Source organism: Orycteropus afer, unplaced genomic scaffold (assembly GCF_000298275.1).
Source record: "Orycteropus afer afer isolate SDZICR_OR568_19922 unplaced genomic scaffold, OryAfe1.0 scaffold00031, whole genome shotgun sequence".
Taxonomy (NCBI): domain Eukaryota; kingdom Metazoa; phylum Chordata; class Mammalia; order Tubulidentata; family Orycteropodidae; genus Orycteropus; species Orycteropus afer.
In genome coordinates, this window is record NW_006921618.1 from 12989395 (window position 1) to 13004784 (window position 15390).

The window sequence follows — 15390 nt, forward strand, 5'->3', positions numbered from 1 at the left end:
GCAGTTGCTTCACCTCTTTGAATCTCACTGATTTCATCTGTAAAATGGGGAGAATAATCCCCCACCTGGGTGGTTTAGCTGTGAGGCTTAAATGAAATTATGGATCTAAAGAGCTCAATAGTGCCCGGCACACGGTCAACAAACATAACAGCCTCTCTTTCAAATTCTTCACTTTACAGAATAAGAAAATGAGGCTTGGTGAGCTATCAAATCATAGTTTTCTAAAGGTTAAAAGAATTGTCATACAAATATACAGTAGCACATGTCCAAGTTGTATTTCATTAATTCACGAGGAAGCCATCAGGATCACAAAGCTGATTCAGAGGATTCATTGAAGACAGACAATCAAACAGAGAATGCTGGGATAAGACTGCCAGTTTGATTCAAACATGACCTATTACTTTGGGGTTGTCTTCTCTACTAGTCAGATGTCATTTGTACCACTATGGAACAAAAATCATTTGCAATTTATCTCTTTCTTACAAATCAGCATTTTACTTCTCACACTTATACAGTGTCTGGGCTCTAAGCCATAGTAAGTAAAAAGTCAAACAAAGTGACCCTGGGTAGCTTGTTAGACAATGCCCCAGTGGGACAATGGAGGTCACACAGTCTCCTCATTTTCTCACTTCCAAGTTTTAGATAATTTTCCTTAACAGAGTTAAGTGTTGATTGGATGGGAAAGTGAAGAATTGTCTTGGAACCTGTGTCAAGGTTACTTCTGAATACAAATTCCACATGTTTAGCTCTGAAAAGCTCAGAAGATGGCTTATTCCCTCTATCACTTTACATGTATGCTTCAAAGAGCCCCAAAGACAGGTGTGACTGGTCCAAGGTCACATGGCTGTATCTGGGGAAGGAGCAGAGGCCACAATCTGCTTTCCCTGACTCCCATTTCAGAGTTCCCTGGGCTGTGCCCCTGGCCTTGCCCCAAGTGGGGTACAGGTGTGGGTTACCTACTAGGGCCAGGATATGGGCTCTACATCTTGGTGGGAGTCTGGGTGGCAGGACTTACTTAAGCTGGAGCTGAATTGATATTGCTGGGTCCTGTGGGGGTTCATCGAGATTTGGGGTTATCTGTGCTCAAGAAGCAAGCCCTGGTGGTGCAGTGGTTAAAACGCTTGGCTGTTAACCAAACAGTTGTCGGTTTGAACCCACCAGCTGCTCCAGGGAAGAAAGATGTGGCAGGTTGCTTCTGTAAAGATTAAAACCAAAAAACCAAACTCACTGCCGTTGAGTTGGATCCAACCTTGGGTTTCTGAGGCAGTATCTCTACAGAAGTAGATTGCCTAGTCTTCCTTCTGAGGAGTGGCTGGTGGGTTTGAACCACCGGCCTTTTGGTTAGCAGTCAAATGCCTTAGGCACTGTGCCACCAGATCTCCTTTCTGTAAAGATTAGAGCCTCTGAAACCAGATTGGGCAGTTCTACTGTCCTATAGGGTCTCTCAAGAAAGTGAGAGATGAGATCCCAGTGGTTCCTGCAGACTCCAGCCAACCCCCTACACACACACTTGGTCATTCTGCTCTGAGACATCTAGACAGCCTATCACTAGAGGAACAAACAACAGCAGACAAGAGGCAACAGATGGGTTTCCATGGCGATTGCTTCCTAGAGCTCCCCCAGTGTCTCCTTTTTCCGGCTGGGTGCAGAGGTGCAGCAGAAATAGCATGGGTGCAAGAGGGGGAAACCCAAGGCCTGGGCCTGATCAGCCCCAGAGGGACAGCTTGATAGCCTGGGCAGTCATCTCATGTCTCCCTGGGTTAGAGAAGGGACAGAGGATACCATTTGCTAAGTGCCTTCTCCATGCCTGGCATGGTGTGTTGAATGCTGTACATTCATTATATCATTTAATCCTCTTGCCAGCAAGCCTTTGAGGGAGGAGCTATTACTATGTCCATTTTACAGATGAGGAAATGAAAGCACAGAGAGGTGAAGTAACTTGCCCAGGAACACATTTAAGAGCAGTTGGGCTCTTAAAATAAAAGCTTCTTAAGAGCATTTTTAAAGAGCACTTGGGTTGTGCTGTTCACCACCGCACTAGCAGTGCTCTAGCCGCCTTTCTCCCTGAAGACTACTAGATCCATTCTTTATGGAGACTTTGGGACACAGCCCAGAGAAGGCAGGGAGGGCGGGAGTGAGGCAGATGCAGGATGCAGAGAGGAAACACGTTGGTCAAACACGGTGTTGTCCCCATTTTCTGCCTGGCCACCTTAGCCAATCTGATACTTGACACCTCAGGCTGGAAGCCACCCCATGCTCAGGTAGCCCCCAGGCAGCCCCCAGGCAGCTCTGATGCCACCACAGCAGTGACACCAAAACTGAGGTTCTCAGAAGCTCCAGGATGCCAGCCAGAGAACACTTTGTCCTCAAATCCACTCTAAGGCCTGCTTCAACCCTGCCCTGCAGGAAAAACAGCCTCCTTTGGGAAGCTTTTCTATACTGAACCAGAGCCTAGGCTGCTGCCACCTCCCTGCCACCCATTCCCTCCTGCTTTGCCCCTAAATGTCAGCTTCTGTCATATTGATTGTGGCCCAAGTATAGGACAGGGACTCCTAGTGGGTTTGATGAGGCCCAAAGAGCCCGATGGCTGTCTTGGAGCCCTCAGTGGTAGTGGCTGACTACGGAAAACAGTGCCTATGGCAATTAGTCTGAAATTGCTGAATGATCTTTCACAGCTGGTAATGGAGACTGTGTGAAGAATAGAAACTGCTCATTTGCACCTCCTCTCAAGTGGCGCCTAGCCCACGTGCAGTATCTGCCATATCCTAGATAGGCCTCTGCTTGGTAGAGCCCAGAGATCTATTTTTAGGATGAGCCCTGCTCAGCCCTGCCTGCCAGGACGTCCTGCCTTCTCTTCCTCTAACCAAGCCTCAAGGGCAACTCTGTGAATCAAAGTCCTGACAAGTCCAGGCCTCAGCTGGTCTGAGAACCTCTTTTGTAGGGATGGAGGTGGGAGAGAGCTTGTGCCCTGGGCAGAGGTGCGACTATGGAAAACAGCGCCCATAGCAAGCACTGAAGTTGCACTCCTGTCCAAACATCTGACACCTATCTTGTAGATAACTTTATCATAATATCAGCTTGAAAATACAAGCCGAGCTCAGCAATCTTTTACTTGGCACGTTATGGCACTACTTGAAAATTACAGCTGTACTTTCCTTGCTTTCATGGATGAGAATTGGTCTATGATGAGCTCAAGGTCATTTTTTTCAGCGTCTTCTCTTTCTACACTGAGCAGAGCAAGATCACACAGTCTGCCTTGACCCATATCCACTGCCGTCCAGTTGATTCTATCTCATAGTGACCCTAGGACACAGTAGAATCACCCCCATAGGGTTTCTGAGGCTGTACATCTTTACAGAAGCAGACTGCTAACATCTTTCTCCCACAGAGTGGCTGGTGGGTTTGAAGTGTCAACATTTCCATTAGCAGGACAGGACTTTAATCTCCCTGACCCATGGAGGCTCTCCAGTATGAAAGTATTAGTTGTAACTTGCTGAATGATCTCTCTCACAGCTGACGACGGAAACTGTGATGGGCAATAGAAACTGCTCAGTGGCACCTCTCCTCCAAGTGGTGCCCAGGGCACCTGCTGTACCTTAGATAAGCCTCTAGCCCTGGGCTGGGGCTGGGGGTGCTGGAGCAGAATCAAGTGTCCTCTCAAGCCACCCTTGTCCTTCTAGATCTCCCAGCTTTGTCTGTTCATCCACCCATCCATCCATCCATCCATCCACTCGTTCAAAAAGCCTTTGTTGGACATTGATCATACCAGTGCTAGGAATAAGAAAGATGAATGAGACATGATTCTTAGCCTCAGAAACACACTTATTTTCTTCTTCCCCAAAATTGCTCCTCCCTCAGTCTTGCCCATCTCAGTTGATGGCAACTCCATACTACCTGTGCTCAAGCCAAACCTCACACCCAATCAGTTAGCACATCTGTCCTTCTGCCCTAGCTCCAAAATATCCACAATGTGACCTCTTCTCACCTCTTCCACTCTCCCACCCTTGTCCAAGACACCATCATGGCACATGTGCATGGTTCAATAGGGTTCCCTGCTTCTCCCTATAGCCCATGTGGTCTTGTGAAAACAAGGTCAGGTCATACCTCTAGGCCACTGCTCTCCACAATGAAGGGCATTTCTAACAGCCTCCATGGCCCTGCAATTCTCTGGCCTCCTCTCCCGCTTCTCCTCTCACCCTCGCTTGTATCTCTTACATGGCAGGCCTGGTCCCCATCAGAACCTGTGCCCTGGCTGGTCCCCTTGGCCAGAATGATCTTCCTCTAGAAATACACTGTGCTCACTCCCTCATCTCTTCAGGATTTTACTCAGAGTCCAGCTTTTCGGTGTTGTTCTTGTCACCCAAGTCAATTCTGACTCATAGGAACCCTATAGGGTAGAGAGCTCTGATGGCTAACCAGAAGGTTGGCGGTTCAAACCCACCAGTAAACCCCCCAGGCAGTCTGTGGAAGGAAGACCAGGCAATCTACTTCCATAAAGAGTTACCACCTCAGAAAACCAGTGGGGGCTGCTATGAGGCAGAATTGACTCGATGGCAGTGGGTTTGGTTTAGGTTTGTTTAGGATAGAGTAGAACTGCCTCATAGAGTTTCCTAGGCTGTAATCTTGACAGGAGCAGATCCCCAGGCCCCTCCCACCCTGAGGAGTAAGAAGTGGCTGGTGGTTCAAACAGCCAACTTTAAAGCTCTTAACCATTTTGCTGTCAGGGCTCCTTAGTAAAGGGTAGAGGCAGAGTTCAGCTCCAGATCTGCTTCATTCCATGGGGCCTCCCTCATCAGACTAGAGCTCCTGGTGGTCAGGATCTGTGTCTCCCCCATCACTCATTCCTTGACTCCCCTAATAGAGCCCAGGTCTAGGAACTGACCAGGGAAGTCCCTCAATGGAGCATGAACTAATGAATGGTCAAATTCAACCCCGGGAAGAACTCCCCCCCAGGACTAAGAATACCACTAAGCCTGCATAGCTCCAGACAAGGGCAGACCTGTGTACCTGAGTGAAAGGTACCAGGAGTGGGGCCTAAAAGGTGGTAACTAGATGGGGGAGGGGCTGGAGGAACACAGGACCAACCCTGGGGGTAGTTGGGAGCACCTTTCCCAATCTCCCCCAGCCCCTACTCTTCCTCACTTATTTCTTCTCTTGACTTTCTCTTCTGTTGGTTTGTAGACTCCTCACATTCACATCCCCAGCAGCAGTACCAATCCAAACTAAACTGACCCATAGCGACCCCTCCTTCTTGGGTTTCCAAGGCAATATTACTACCGAAGTAGATTGCCCAACCTTCCTTCCGAGGAGTGGCTGGTGCGTTTGAACCGCCAGCCTTCTGGTTAGCAGTCCAATGCCTTAGGCACTACACCACCAGGATTAGAGTTAGTAGCTCAGGGCTCAAATTCCATTCTACCACTTCTTAGCTGTGTCACCTTTGTTGTTGTTGTTGTTATGTGTCACCTTAGGAAGAGTCTATTCCCTCTGTGAGTGTCACTTGCCTCATCTGTAAAAAATGACAGTGATAAATCATTTGCCTTAAAGGGCTGCTGCGAGGATTCAGAGAGATGGAGGCTGTGGCAGCTCCTGCAAACTGTGAGCTGTGCTATCTGCTGGTTCTTATGATGATGAACAATCGAGAGATCTGGTTTGAAAGGGGTTAAGTGGAGACTTTGCCTCCTAGCCAGGAGCGAATCAGGGCTGGCAGGGGAGGAGTCAGGCTGCCACTGGGAAAGGGGTGCAGACCGGCCAGAGGCAGCCTAGACAGAGAGCTGGAGAAGACGTTGACAGGGACTGGGGGCTTTGGGGCAGGGGCTGGGGCAGGAGATCTGGCCTCTGCACTGTGATAGCTCCAATCCAGAGGGTGCACGGCCAGCTGCTGGGATTGGGGGAGAAGAGGCTGTGCTACTGGAGCTGGGATAGTAGCAGAGAAGAAGACCAGGATCCAGAGCCCTCCCAGCCCTCTCAGCCACACCAAGGCCCTGACCCCAGCTGGCCCTAATGGCCCACATAGGGTGAAGGGTCTAATTTTAGCTCCGGCCGCAGGGCCCCCAGCCCAGTAGTGCCTGTCAGCTGGCACAGGGGCGGCACAGGGGGTGGACTGAGGAGACCACCCTTGCTTTCTTCCAACCCTGGACCCTGGCCAAGCCACCCCCTGGGGAGCCCTCACGGGTCACCCATGGCCTGGCAGACAGCCCTCCTCTCAGACCAGGGCAAAGTCAAGAGGTGGAGCCAAGAGGGCAGAGGGCCACGGCCTTGCAGTCTGGACAGGGGTTGCGTCAGCTTGGGCAGTGCTCAGGGGCAGAGGGCCCTGCAGAAGAGGCTGGCTTGGCTGTCCAAAGGCTGAGGAAGCAGAGTGCTGACCACGGGAAGGCAAGGTCAGGAAGGTGGGTCCCACCTGGCCTCTTTATGCCTGGCCTCAGTCTTCCTGAGGTCGCTGGATTAGAAGACTGATTCCAGCACCAGCCACCTACCCTCAAGCCCCTGCTCTTCCTGCTTCCTGGCTGAGGTCTCCTAGTGTCCTCCAACTTGGTCTGTGGGTGGCCACATGCAGTCGTGGAGAAGAAAATCCCTTTGGCTGGCACTGTCAGTCTCCTGCCTCCTCCTCATCCTCCTGGGGATCCCCCTACTTCTCCGCCTGGCAGTGCCCCTCAGACCTCTACCAGGGCCCCCTCAAGTCTGGCCCCGCTGGCTGGATGCAGAACTCCTGCAGAGTTTCTCCCAGCCCAGGGAGCTCCCCGAAGATGCCCTCCCACCTTTTCCAGCCCCCTACAGCAGCAGCTGCAACTGGGGAGCCTGCTTTGACACTTCCCAGTGCAGGAGTGGTGGTCTCAAGGTATTCGTGTACCCAGCAGCTGGACCAATCTCTGAGACTCATCGCCAGATCCTGGCTTCCATCGAGGGCTCCCGCTACCACACACTCAGCCCTGGTGAAGCCTGCCTCCTCCTCTTCCTCAGCCTGGACAGCCCAGCTGGGAAGCCCAGCCTGGTGCCTCCACAATGGAATGGGGGCAAGAACCATCTGGTCCTCAGTCTCCACCCAGCCCCTTGCCCCAAGACCTTTCAGCTGGGACAGGCCATGGTGGCTGAGGCCAGCCCCATGGTGGACACCTTCCGGCCCGGCTTCGACGTAGCCCTCCCACCTCTCCCTGAAGCCCACCCATCTCGAGGTGGGGCTCTTGGCCAGCTGCAGCAGCACAGTCCCCACCCTGGGGAGAGCCTGCTAGCCCTGGCAGAGGAGAGAGGTGGGTGGCGCGTGGCAGGCACTAACTCTCCTGCCTGCCCTTGGGATGGGCGCTGTGAGCAGGACCTTGGATCTGAGCAGTAAGTGGATCATTCCTTTTAGGGGCTGGAGAGGGAGGGGTGTGATAGGAAGGAGCCCAGAGGCCAGGGGAGAGGGCAAGACTGAGATGGGAGAACCAACTGGTCTTGGCAAACTCAGGCCTCAGCTGCAGCAGGAGGGAATTAAGTTAGACAATAGAGAACACTTCCACCAAGATGGTGATATGATGCAAGGAGTGTCAGAGGCAAGTTTTGGAGTTCTCCCTTGGGGATCTTCAAAAATGTAAAACATGACTCATTCCTACTTTCTCCCTTTCCCTCATTCTAACCCCTCCTTCCCTGATATATTATTTAACACACATTTTGATAATGTCTACACTTTCATAAATATTAATTTTAAAAAGATAATGACAATAATAAAATAATACTAATGGCTGTCATTTAAGTGTTTGTATACCAGACACTGAAGCTCAGGGAAGTTAAGTAGCTTGTCTGAAGTGACACAGCTAGAGAGCACAGCTAGTGTTTGAGTCCAGAATTATCTGTCACCGAAGCCCTCAGTATTAGAATTCTGAGAGACTGTCAGTCCAGTCAAATGACTCAGAGAGACCATGGAGATTAGTAAGTGGTCAAAAACACCTCTAATTTGGAAGATTAACTGCTCAAGGAAATAGTCCTTGGTTATAGCAAATCTGACTTAGGTAAGACCTAAAGAAGAATTTCCTGCCAGTGAGGATGCCTAAACATTACATAAGGAGCCTAAACATTACATTAAGGAGCCTAAACATTACATAAGGAGCATCTGACTCATAGCAATCCCATTGGGTTTCCAAGGCTGTAAATCTTTACAGAAGTAGATTGCCTCATCTTCCTCCCATGGAGCATCTGGTGAGTTTGAAACACAAACCTTGGGGGTCAGCAGCCAAATGCTTTACCCACTACACCAGCAGAGCTCCTTACACAGTTTGTAGGAGGTGGAAAACTTGTCTAGAAACTTCTCTCCACCATAGCTAGTTGGTCACACCTCAGGTAACAGAGCCCTGAACCCCTGATCATCCACTGCACCTCCAGGAGGCCAGCAGTTTCCAAAGGCTGACTGGACAGGCAAGAATTCACGACAAGTCCTTCTGAGGCTGTCCAGGGCCCCTGGGGCACAGGCTTCCCTCTCTATACCTGAGGCATTCTGGGATCCTACCCTCCCTCCCTCCCTCAGGTATCTCGCTATATCTCCCTGTTCTCTGTTAGGACAACAGAAGCTATTCTCAGCTTCACTTTCCTCCCAGGAATTCCGCATGTGACCAAGCTCCATTTTTGCCTCTGCTTGGGGCTCCTGGGAGACCAGGCACTGCTAGCTTAGAGCTTAGATAGAAGCTCACCTTTGGTGGCCAAGTTCTCCATTCACCATGCCACATACCCCCACTGCACTTTTCTGACTAAGTCGTTATAGTTGTCTTGTGCTATCGAGTTGATTTCAACTAGTGACTCCATGTAAAGTAGAACTGCCTCATAGGATTTTCTAGGCAGTAATCTTAAGGTCTGTAGCTGCTAACCAAGAGGTCAGTGGTTCAAACCCACCAGCCGCTCTGCGGAAGACAGGTGGGGCAGTCTGCTTCTGTGAAGGTTTACAGCCTTGGAAGCTCTATGGGGGTTGCTATGAGTCAGAATCGACTCATGGCAGTGAGTCTGGTTTTTGATTTGGTCTGAATCTTTACAAGAGCAGATCTCCAGGTCTTTCTCCCATGGGGCCACTGGGTGGGTTTGAACAATTAACCTTTCAGTTAGCAGCTGAGCACTTATGCACTTAGCTATTCTTGCTTACAGGAAGTTCTTTTGGCTGTCTTTGTTATTAAATGCCATCAAGTCAATTCTGACTCACAGCGACCCCACTGACAGAGTAGAATGGTCCCATAGGGTTTTCTAAGCTGGAATCTTTACAGGAGCAGATGGCCAGATCTTTTCTCCTGAGGAATAGCTAGGTGGGTGCAAGCCATCAATGCTTAGTAGCCAAAGAGCTTAACCGCTGTGCTACCAAGGTTCCTTAGCTGACATCAGTCACAGGTAAATGAATTGGCTTATTGGTGAATCTGAAAACTATTCTATACTGGACCAGAGCTTCTAACAGATTCATTCCAGGTCAACCCCCTGCTGAGAATTTGCATTTCCACCCTAGATATATTGAGTTAGAATCTACATTTCATACACACACATACACACATATATATACATATATGTATATATATATATATAAATGAATCACCTGGATGATCTTATTAAAATGTAGATTCTGATTAAATATATCTGGAGTGGAAACAAATTCCCAGCAGGCGGTAAAAGTGGAATGAATTGGTCCAAAGCCCTGGTCTGGGTTTCTCTGAGAAGCGAAATGTTAGGGATACATATACATTTGTGTGACCCCATGGAGAACCAGGCTCAGACTTCAACTTACGACCCCAGACCTAACTCTGTGTTCCCAAGGGGCTGCACATAGTAGGGGCCCACAGAGGCATGTCTGTGGAAAACACTGCCTGTGCGATTAGTTTTAACTTACTGAATGACCTCTCACAGCTGATGATGGGAACTGTGATGGCGAATAGAAAGTACTCCTTGGTGCCCCCTTTAAGTGGTGCCCAGGGCACATGCCATACCATCCATAGCCTAGATATGCCTCTGGGTGCCCACTGAATGTTTACAGATTAATCTAAAATTGGCTAGAACTGGCCAGGCTTTCCACTCAGCCTGGGCTGCCTTCTGAGTAGCAGTTCTAATAGTCCTCAGAACTTCAGAGAGTTCTGTCTTTGGCCTCAGCCAACTTTTGGGTGACAGGATTTCTAACCTCTGGGGTAGCGGGAGCCTCAGTTTCCCTGAAGTGCTAAGTAGCTATCTGGGCCAGAGAGACAGACAGTGGAGGGTCAGAGTAAGTGAGGCCTACAGCTGCAGGCCTAGTCCCCGGAAGGTGGCCTGAATAAACAAAAGCTGGCCTGAGAGAGAGGCAGCTCACAGTTGCCTCCACGGGCACTATTCACTCTGCTGGCACTAGGGGAAAGGAGGTGGGGGAGGGCCTGCTCTGGGCTGCGTGCTTTGCCAGGCACTTTATATAAGCCATTGCTAGGCATCTCAAACAGCATTCAAGAAAGGCATTAGACCCAATTCAAGGAAGCAGGAAATTGAGGCTGAGAGAGGGCCTTTGGTGACAAGGTTCTCTGTCCAGCATGGCCCCACCCACTTCTGATCAGATACTTGGAAGCAGTGGAGCTGGAATCTGCATGGCTGGCTCCAAAGCCTGTGTTTTTCCACCTTAGTTGAATAGTCAGTCTCCTGTTGCTTTGGAGTAAATTCCCACCCATTGAAATCGTTCCTTATTCATTTTTATGAACAGGTAATTCATTCACATGGTATAAAATTCACAGGGCACCAAAGGATATACAGTAAAAAGTCTCCCTCCCACCTTGTTTCCCTGCCACCCAGTTCTCTTTCCAGAAGTAAACACATGGTTTCTTGTGCTTCCTTTCTGAGATACTCTGTTTCTACAAGCAATATGCATATATATTCTGCCCCACTTTTTTCTAAAGATAAATTCAATGCATGTTTTAAAGTTTCCCTGCCTGTAACATTAGGTACAGGAGGCACAGAGCCCAGGACACACGATAATTTTAGGGGCTGCAAAACTGTTTTTGTTTCTTTCCAAGTCAGGAAGAAAAAAAAGGAACTATTAGCCAGAATGCCTTAATATGTAATATTAATATATTTGTCTTTTCACCAACATAGTTATAAAATATAATTTTAAAAAATGTATTTTTAATGAAAGGAGGATCCCATGAAGGCCAACGTCCCTAGGGCCCACGGAAGTTACTAGGGCTTTGCCCATGGCTAGACTGTCCTAGAGCCCTGGAGCCAAACGTGACGCTGGTTTCATCCTTAGCACTGATAGCCCGATTCTGGGGTAGACAATTTGCTAGACCACAGATTCCTAAGATTCCTGAGACTTCATCAGTGGTCTCCTCTCATGTGTACCAGTCCCCTCTTTAATCTCCACCCCCCAGACTCTGTTTCTTTACCTCTACTAATGGGAAATTCACTATCTCCCAGGGCCACACACTGCCTCTATTTCCAGACAGCCCTGCTACTAGAATTTGTGCTGAAAATAACCTATTCTGTTGCCAAACGGAGTATTCATTCATTTAACACCCATTGAGCACCTCTTCTGTGTCAGGCACACTGCTAGGCCCTGGGGATACTGAGATGAGGAAGGCACAGCCCCTGCTCTCAAGTAACTCCGTCTTATGGGAGAAACAAATGAGTCAACGGCAATGACATTCTTCGTTAAGTAGAGCTGCCTACCTGGCTTCTCCATGTAAAAGCTTCAGTTTCCCCAGCTGTAAAATGGGATCACAGTACAGACCTCTCATCTCTTATGGCTGCTGTGAGAATGAAGTGAGGCAATGGATGTAAAGCTCTTAGAACAGTGCCTGGAAGCTAAGTCCATGATCAAAAAGGTTACCTCAGGTCATTACTGTTACAATGAACACAGGGGCTATGGGAACATAGCAGAGGAAGCAATCAAGGAGGGCTTCCCAGAGGAGGTGATGTTTAAGCTTAGCCATCAAGGCTGAGTAGGAGAAACTTTTCAGGAGAGCAAGGCATGGAAAGGTAGAGAAAAAAAGGGGGTATGCAAAGGCACAGAGGAGAGGGCAATGGAGGTTAATGAAGGCTAAGGGGTACAGTTTATTCAGCAGGGTCTTTGTGTCTTTGAACTCCCAGAAGCCTTAAATTTAGGAGTTGTCAGTCGCTTAGAGCCTGGTATGGTTAAGAGCTTAGTTGCTAACCGAAAGGTTGGCAGTCTGAATCCACCAGCTGCTCTGCAGGAGAAAGGTGTAGCAGTCTGCTTCTGTAAAGATTATAGGCTTGGAAAACCTAGGGGACAGTTCTACCCTGTCCTGTAGGATCACTGTGGGTCAGAATCACTCGAGGGCATACAACAATAACAACAGGGCTTTATTGGGTTGGGGTGGGAGGTGGGAAAGGGGGTCTGTAGCTGGCTGGATGGTGCTGTGGCTCTTAATGATGTAGAAGGTGTCCTGGTGTTAGCCTTCAGCTTCTTCCAGGGGGAGCCTGGTGGATATCTGAGCTTTAGGAGGAGAAAGAGGGCAGGGACCCTCTGGGAGATGCCTAAGCAGAAGCTCTGGGGTGGTTCAAATAACCCAGGATTGGGAGTTGGCATACCTTGGTTGTGGTCCCAGCTCTGTCCCAATACTTTCTGTGACCCTGAGCAAGTCTTTGGCCTTTTCTGGGGCTCAGTCTCCCCATCTACCCAATGGGGATTGGCCCAGAGTTTGGCTAAGCCTTCTTAGGTCTACCTCTTGAAGGTTCAGGCTCAGAGCCAGGTGAGCTGTAGCTGAGGAGGGTCTGGGACCCTCTGGGCACTACCTATCATCCTCACTCTGAGGCCCTGTGAGCCCCAAGGACCTGGGTCTCTCCTCTGGTTCCCAGAGGGGCCAATCCCAGAGAGGGGCTCTGAGGAGGCTGTAACTCCTGCCCCTCCACACACAGGAACTCACAGCCTGAGTGTGGCCCTGTGGCTGAGGGGAGGGCTCAGGAGGAATAGAAGAGGCCTGTCCTGGATGAGGGGGCCTCTGGGCAGCAGCTTCCTGTGCGGTTCCAGGCTGGTGGCCCAGCCTACCTCGTGACAGAGCAGGCTTTCATGGGCCTGGGCTGTTGAGTTGGGGAGGGCTGAGGGTGGAGGCCATTCAGGTGAGGGGTGCCCAGAGACTGTGGGTGGCAGGGTAGTGGGAGGGCAACCGCGTGCACGTCCAAGTCAAACAAGCAGAGGCATATCTAAGGTACGGCAGGTATGGCACATGCCCTGGGCATCACTTGAAGGGGAGGCGCTACTGAGCAGTTTCTATTAATCATCACAGTTTCCATCACCAGCTGTGACAGATCAGTCAGCAAGTTATAACTAATACTTTCGAATTGAGAACGTCCCTGGGCCAAGGCAGACTGTGTGATCTTGCTCTGCTGAGTATAGAAAGAGAAGAAACTGAAGAAAATGACTTTGAGTTCATCATAGACCAATGTCATCAGGGAAAGCAAGGAAGGTGCAGTTGTAATTTTCCTGTAGTGCCATAATGTACTAAAAACACACACACACACACAAATCCACTGCCATCGACTCGATTCTGACTCATAACGACCCCCTTTGGGTTTCCAAGACAATAAATCTTTATGAAAGTAGATTCTCCAGTCTTTCTTCTGCAGAGTGGCTGGTGGGTTTGAACTACCAACCTTCTGGTTAGCAGTCAAATGCCTTAGACACTGTGCCACCAGCCCTCCTTATAATGTGCTAAGTAAAAGATTAATGAGCTTGATTTGTATTTTTAAGCGATACTATGGTATAGTTAGGAGCTCTGGTAGCATAGCAGCTAAGGCACTTGACTGCTAACCAGAAGGCTGGCGGTTCAAACCCACCAGCCACTCCTCGGAAGGAAGGTTGGGCAATCCTACTTCCGTAGTGATACTGCCTCGGAAACCCAAGGAGGGGTCACTATGAGTCAGGGCTGACTCGACGGCACATAATAACAACAACAACAACAACAACATGGTATAGTTACCAAAAAGATGAGTGTTAGATGTTTGGACAGGGGCTGCACAATTTCAGTGCTTGCCGTAAGCACTATTTTCCGTAGATATGCCTCTGCAAACATGGCCTTGGAAACATCAGGCTCCACCCTGTCCCCCATTTTGTGGATGAGGAAACCGAGTCCCAGAAAGGAGAAGGGAGGCATCTGAGGCCACCAAGGGCAGAGCCAGAGCTAGAGCCCAGGGCTCTTGCCTCCTCTCCACCTATAGGTGAAGGGCAGGTGTGGGGCTAGCATTCGTGTTAGCGTATGAGCATGAGGCTGTGCGTGTTACCATGTGAGAGCATGTTGGTGGGTTTGCATACTGTGTACTTGGGAGTGTCAGTGTGGGGTGCTGTGGGCCATTGAGGAAGCCATCCCCCAAACGGGAGTGGAGGGCTGCTGTCTCAGACCTCATGTGTGCAGGACCCCCTCATGTGCCTCCTTAGGACTCACCCCAGGGCAACGCTGCCCAACGCCACCTTCTGCCTCATCCCAGGCCGCCGCTCTGATGCCTTACGTTTCCTCCAAGCCTTGCAGGTACAACCCCGACTTCGGCATCCTCCACTCTGTCTTCCGTGCACTCCTGAGCCAGCCAGCTTCCCTGGGCCCAGGCCAATGGGCAGAGGCCATGAGCTGCCCACTCCCTTACTCTGGGACTCAGCTATGTTGTGGCCATATACACCCTCTGCAGAGCCCAACCTCCCCCCAAACCACCACCTCCACCGCCACTTTCCTTTCCTCTTTGCCTCTTGCCCCACACAGCAGCAGCCGCTGGCTCAGAAGTGGGAGGGGGTATGTGTAAGGTGGGACTGGGTGCCCCAGTTAACCCCTCTCCCCTAGGCTGGCTGCATCCCTGTACTTCTCAGCCCCCACTGGGAGCTGCCATTCTCCGAGGTCATCGATTGGACCAAGGCAGCCATTATAGCTGACGAGAGGCTCCCACTACAGGTAGCTCAGGGCCCTGCCCAGGGGGTGGGGACCCAAGACAAGGGAGGGACTCCAGGATCCCAGCTCCCAGGCTGGTCTCAGTCCTCATTCCTATCCCCCATCTATGTATATTTATGAATTTACCCGCATATGGGATTCCCATAGAATCAGATGGAGGCAGAGACTCCCTAAGGGTTCAAGGGAGTGAGCGCTGGCTGGAAGTCAGGAGTCAGGGGTTCTAGACCTCTCTGATCCAGAGCAAGTCCTGATCTTTCAGCCTTAGTTTCCGCATCTGTATAATAGGATAAGCTAAACTGATGATCTCCATGGGCCCAGCTTCACTGGCCCATGATCGTTTAAAAACCCAGTGAAAGGGGCTGAAAAACCAAACCCACTGCCAAAGTCGATCCTGACCCTATGGGACAGAGTAGAAAGGCTGTAAATCTTTATGGAAGCAGACTGCCTCATCTTTGTCTCATGGAGCAGCTGGTGGGTTCATACTATTGACAAGTTGGTTAACAGCCTAGTGCTTTAACCATTGCACCACCATGCACACACACACACA

The 15390-nt window shown here is 50.1% G+C and overlaps 1 protein-coding gene across 1 annotated transcript in view; it reads left to right on the forward strand.

Moving 5' to 3' along the window:
* Nucleotides 1-6547: 6547 nt before the first annotated feature.
* Nucleotides 6548-15390, forward strand: part of EXTL1 (exostosin like glycosyltransferase 1) — a 16244-nt gene continuing 7401 nt past the window's right edge. Inside the window, exons 1-3 of the mRNA XM_007935881.1 lie at nt 6548-7323; nt 14345-14435; nt 14739-14846. Of these exons, the coding sequence (XP_007934072.1) occupies nt 6548-7323; nt 14345-14435; nt 14739-14846 (975 nt within the window). The remainder of the gene's footprint in view (nt 7324-14344; nt 14436-14738; nt 14847-15390) is intronic.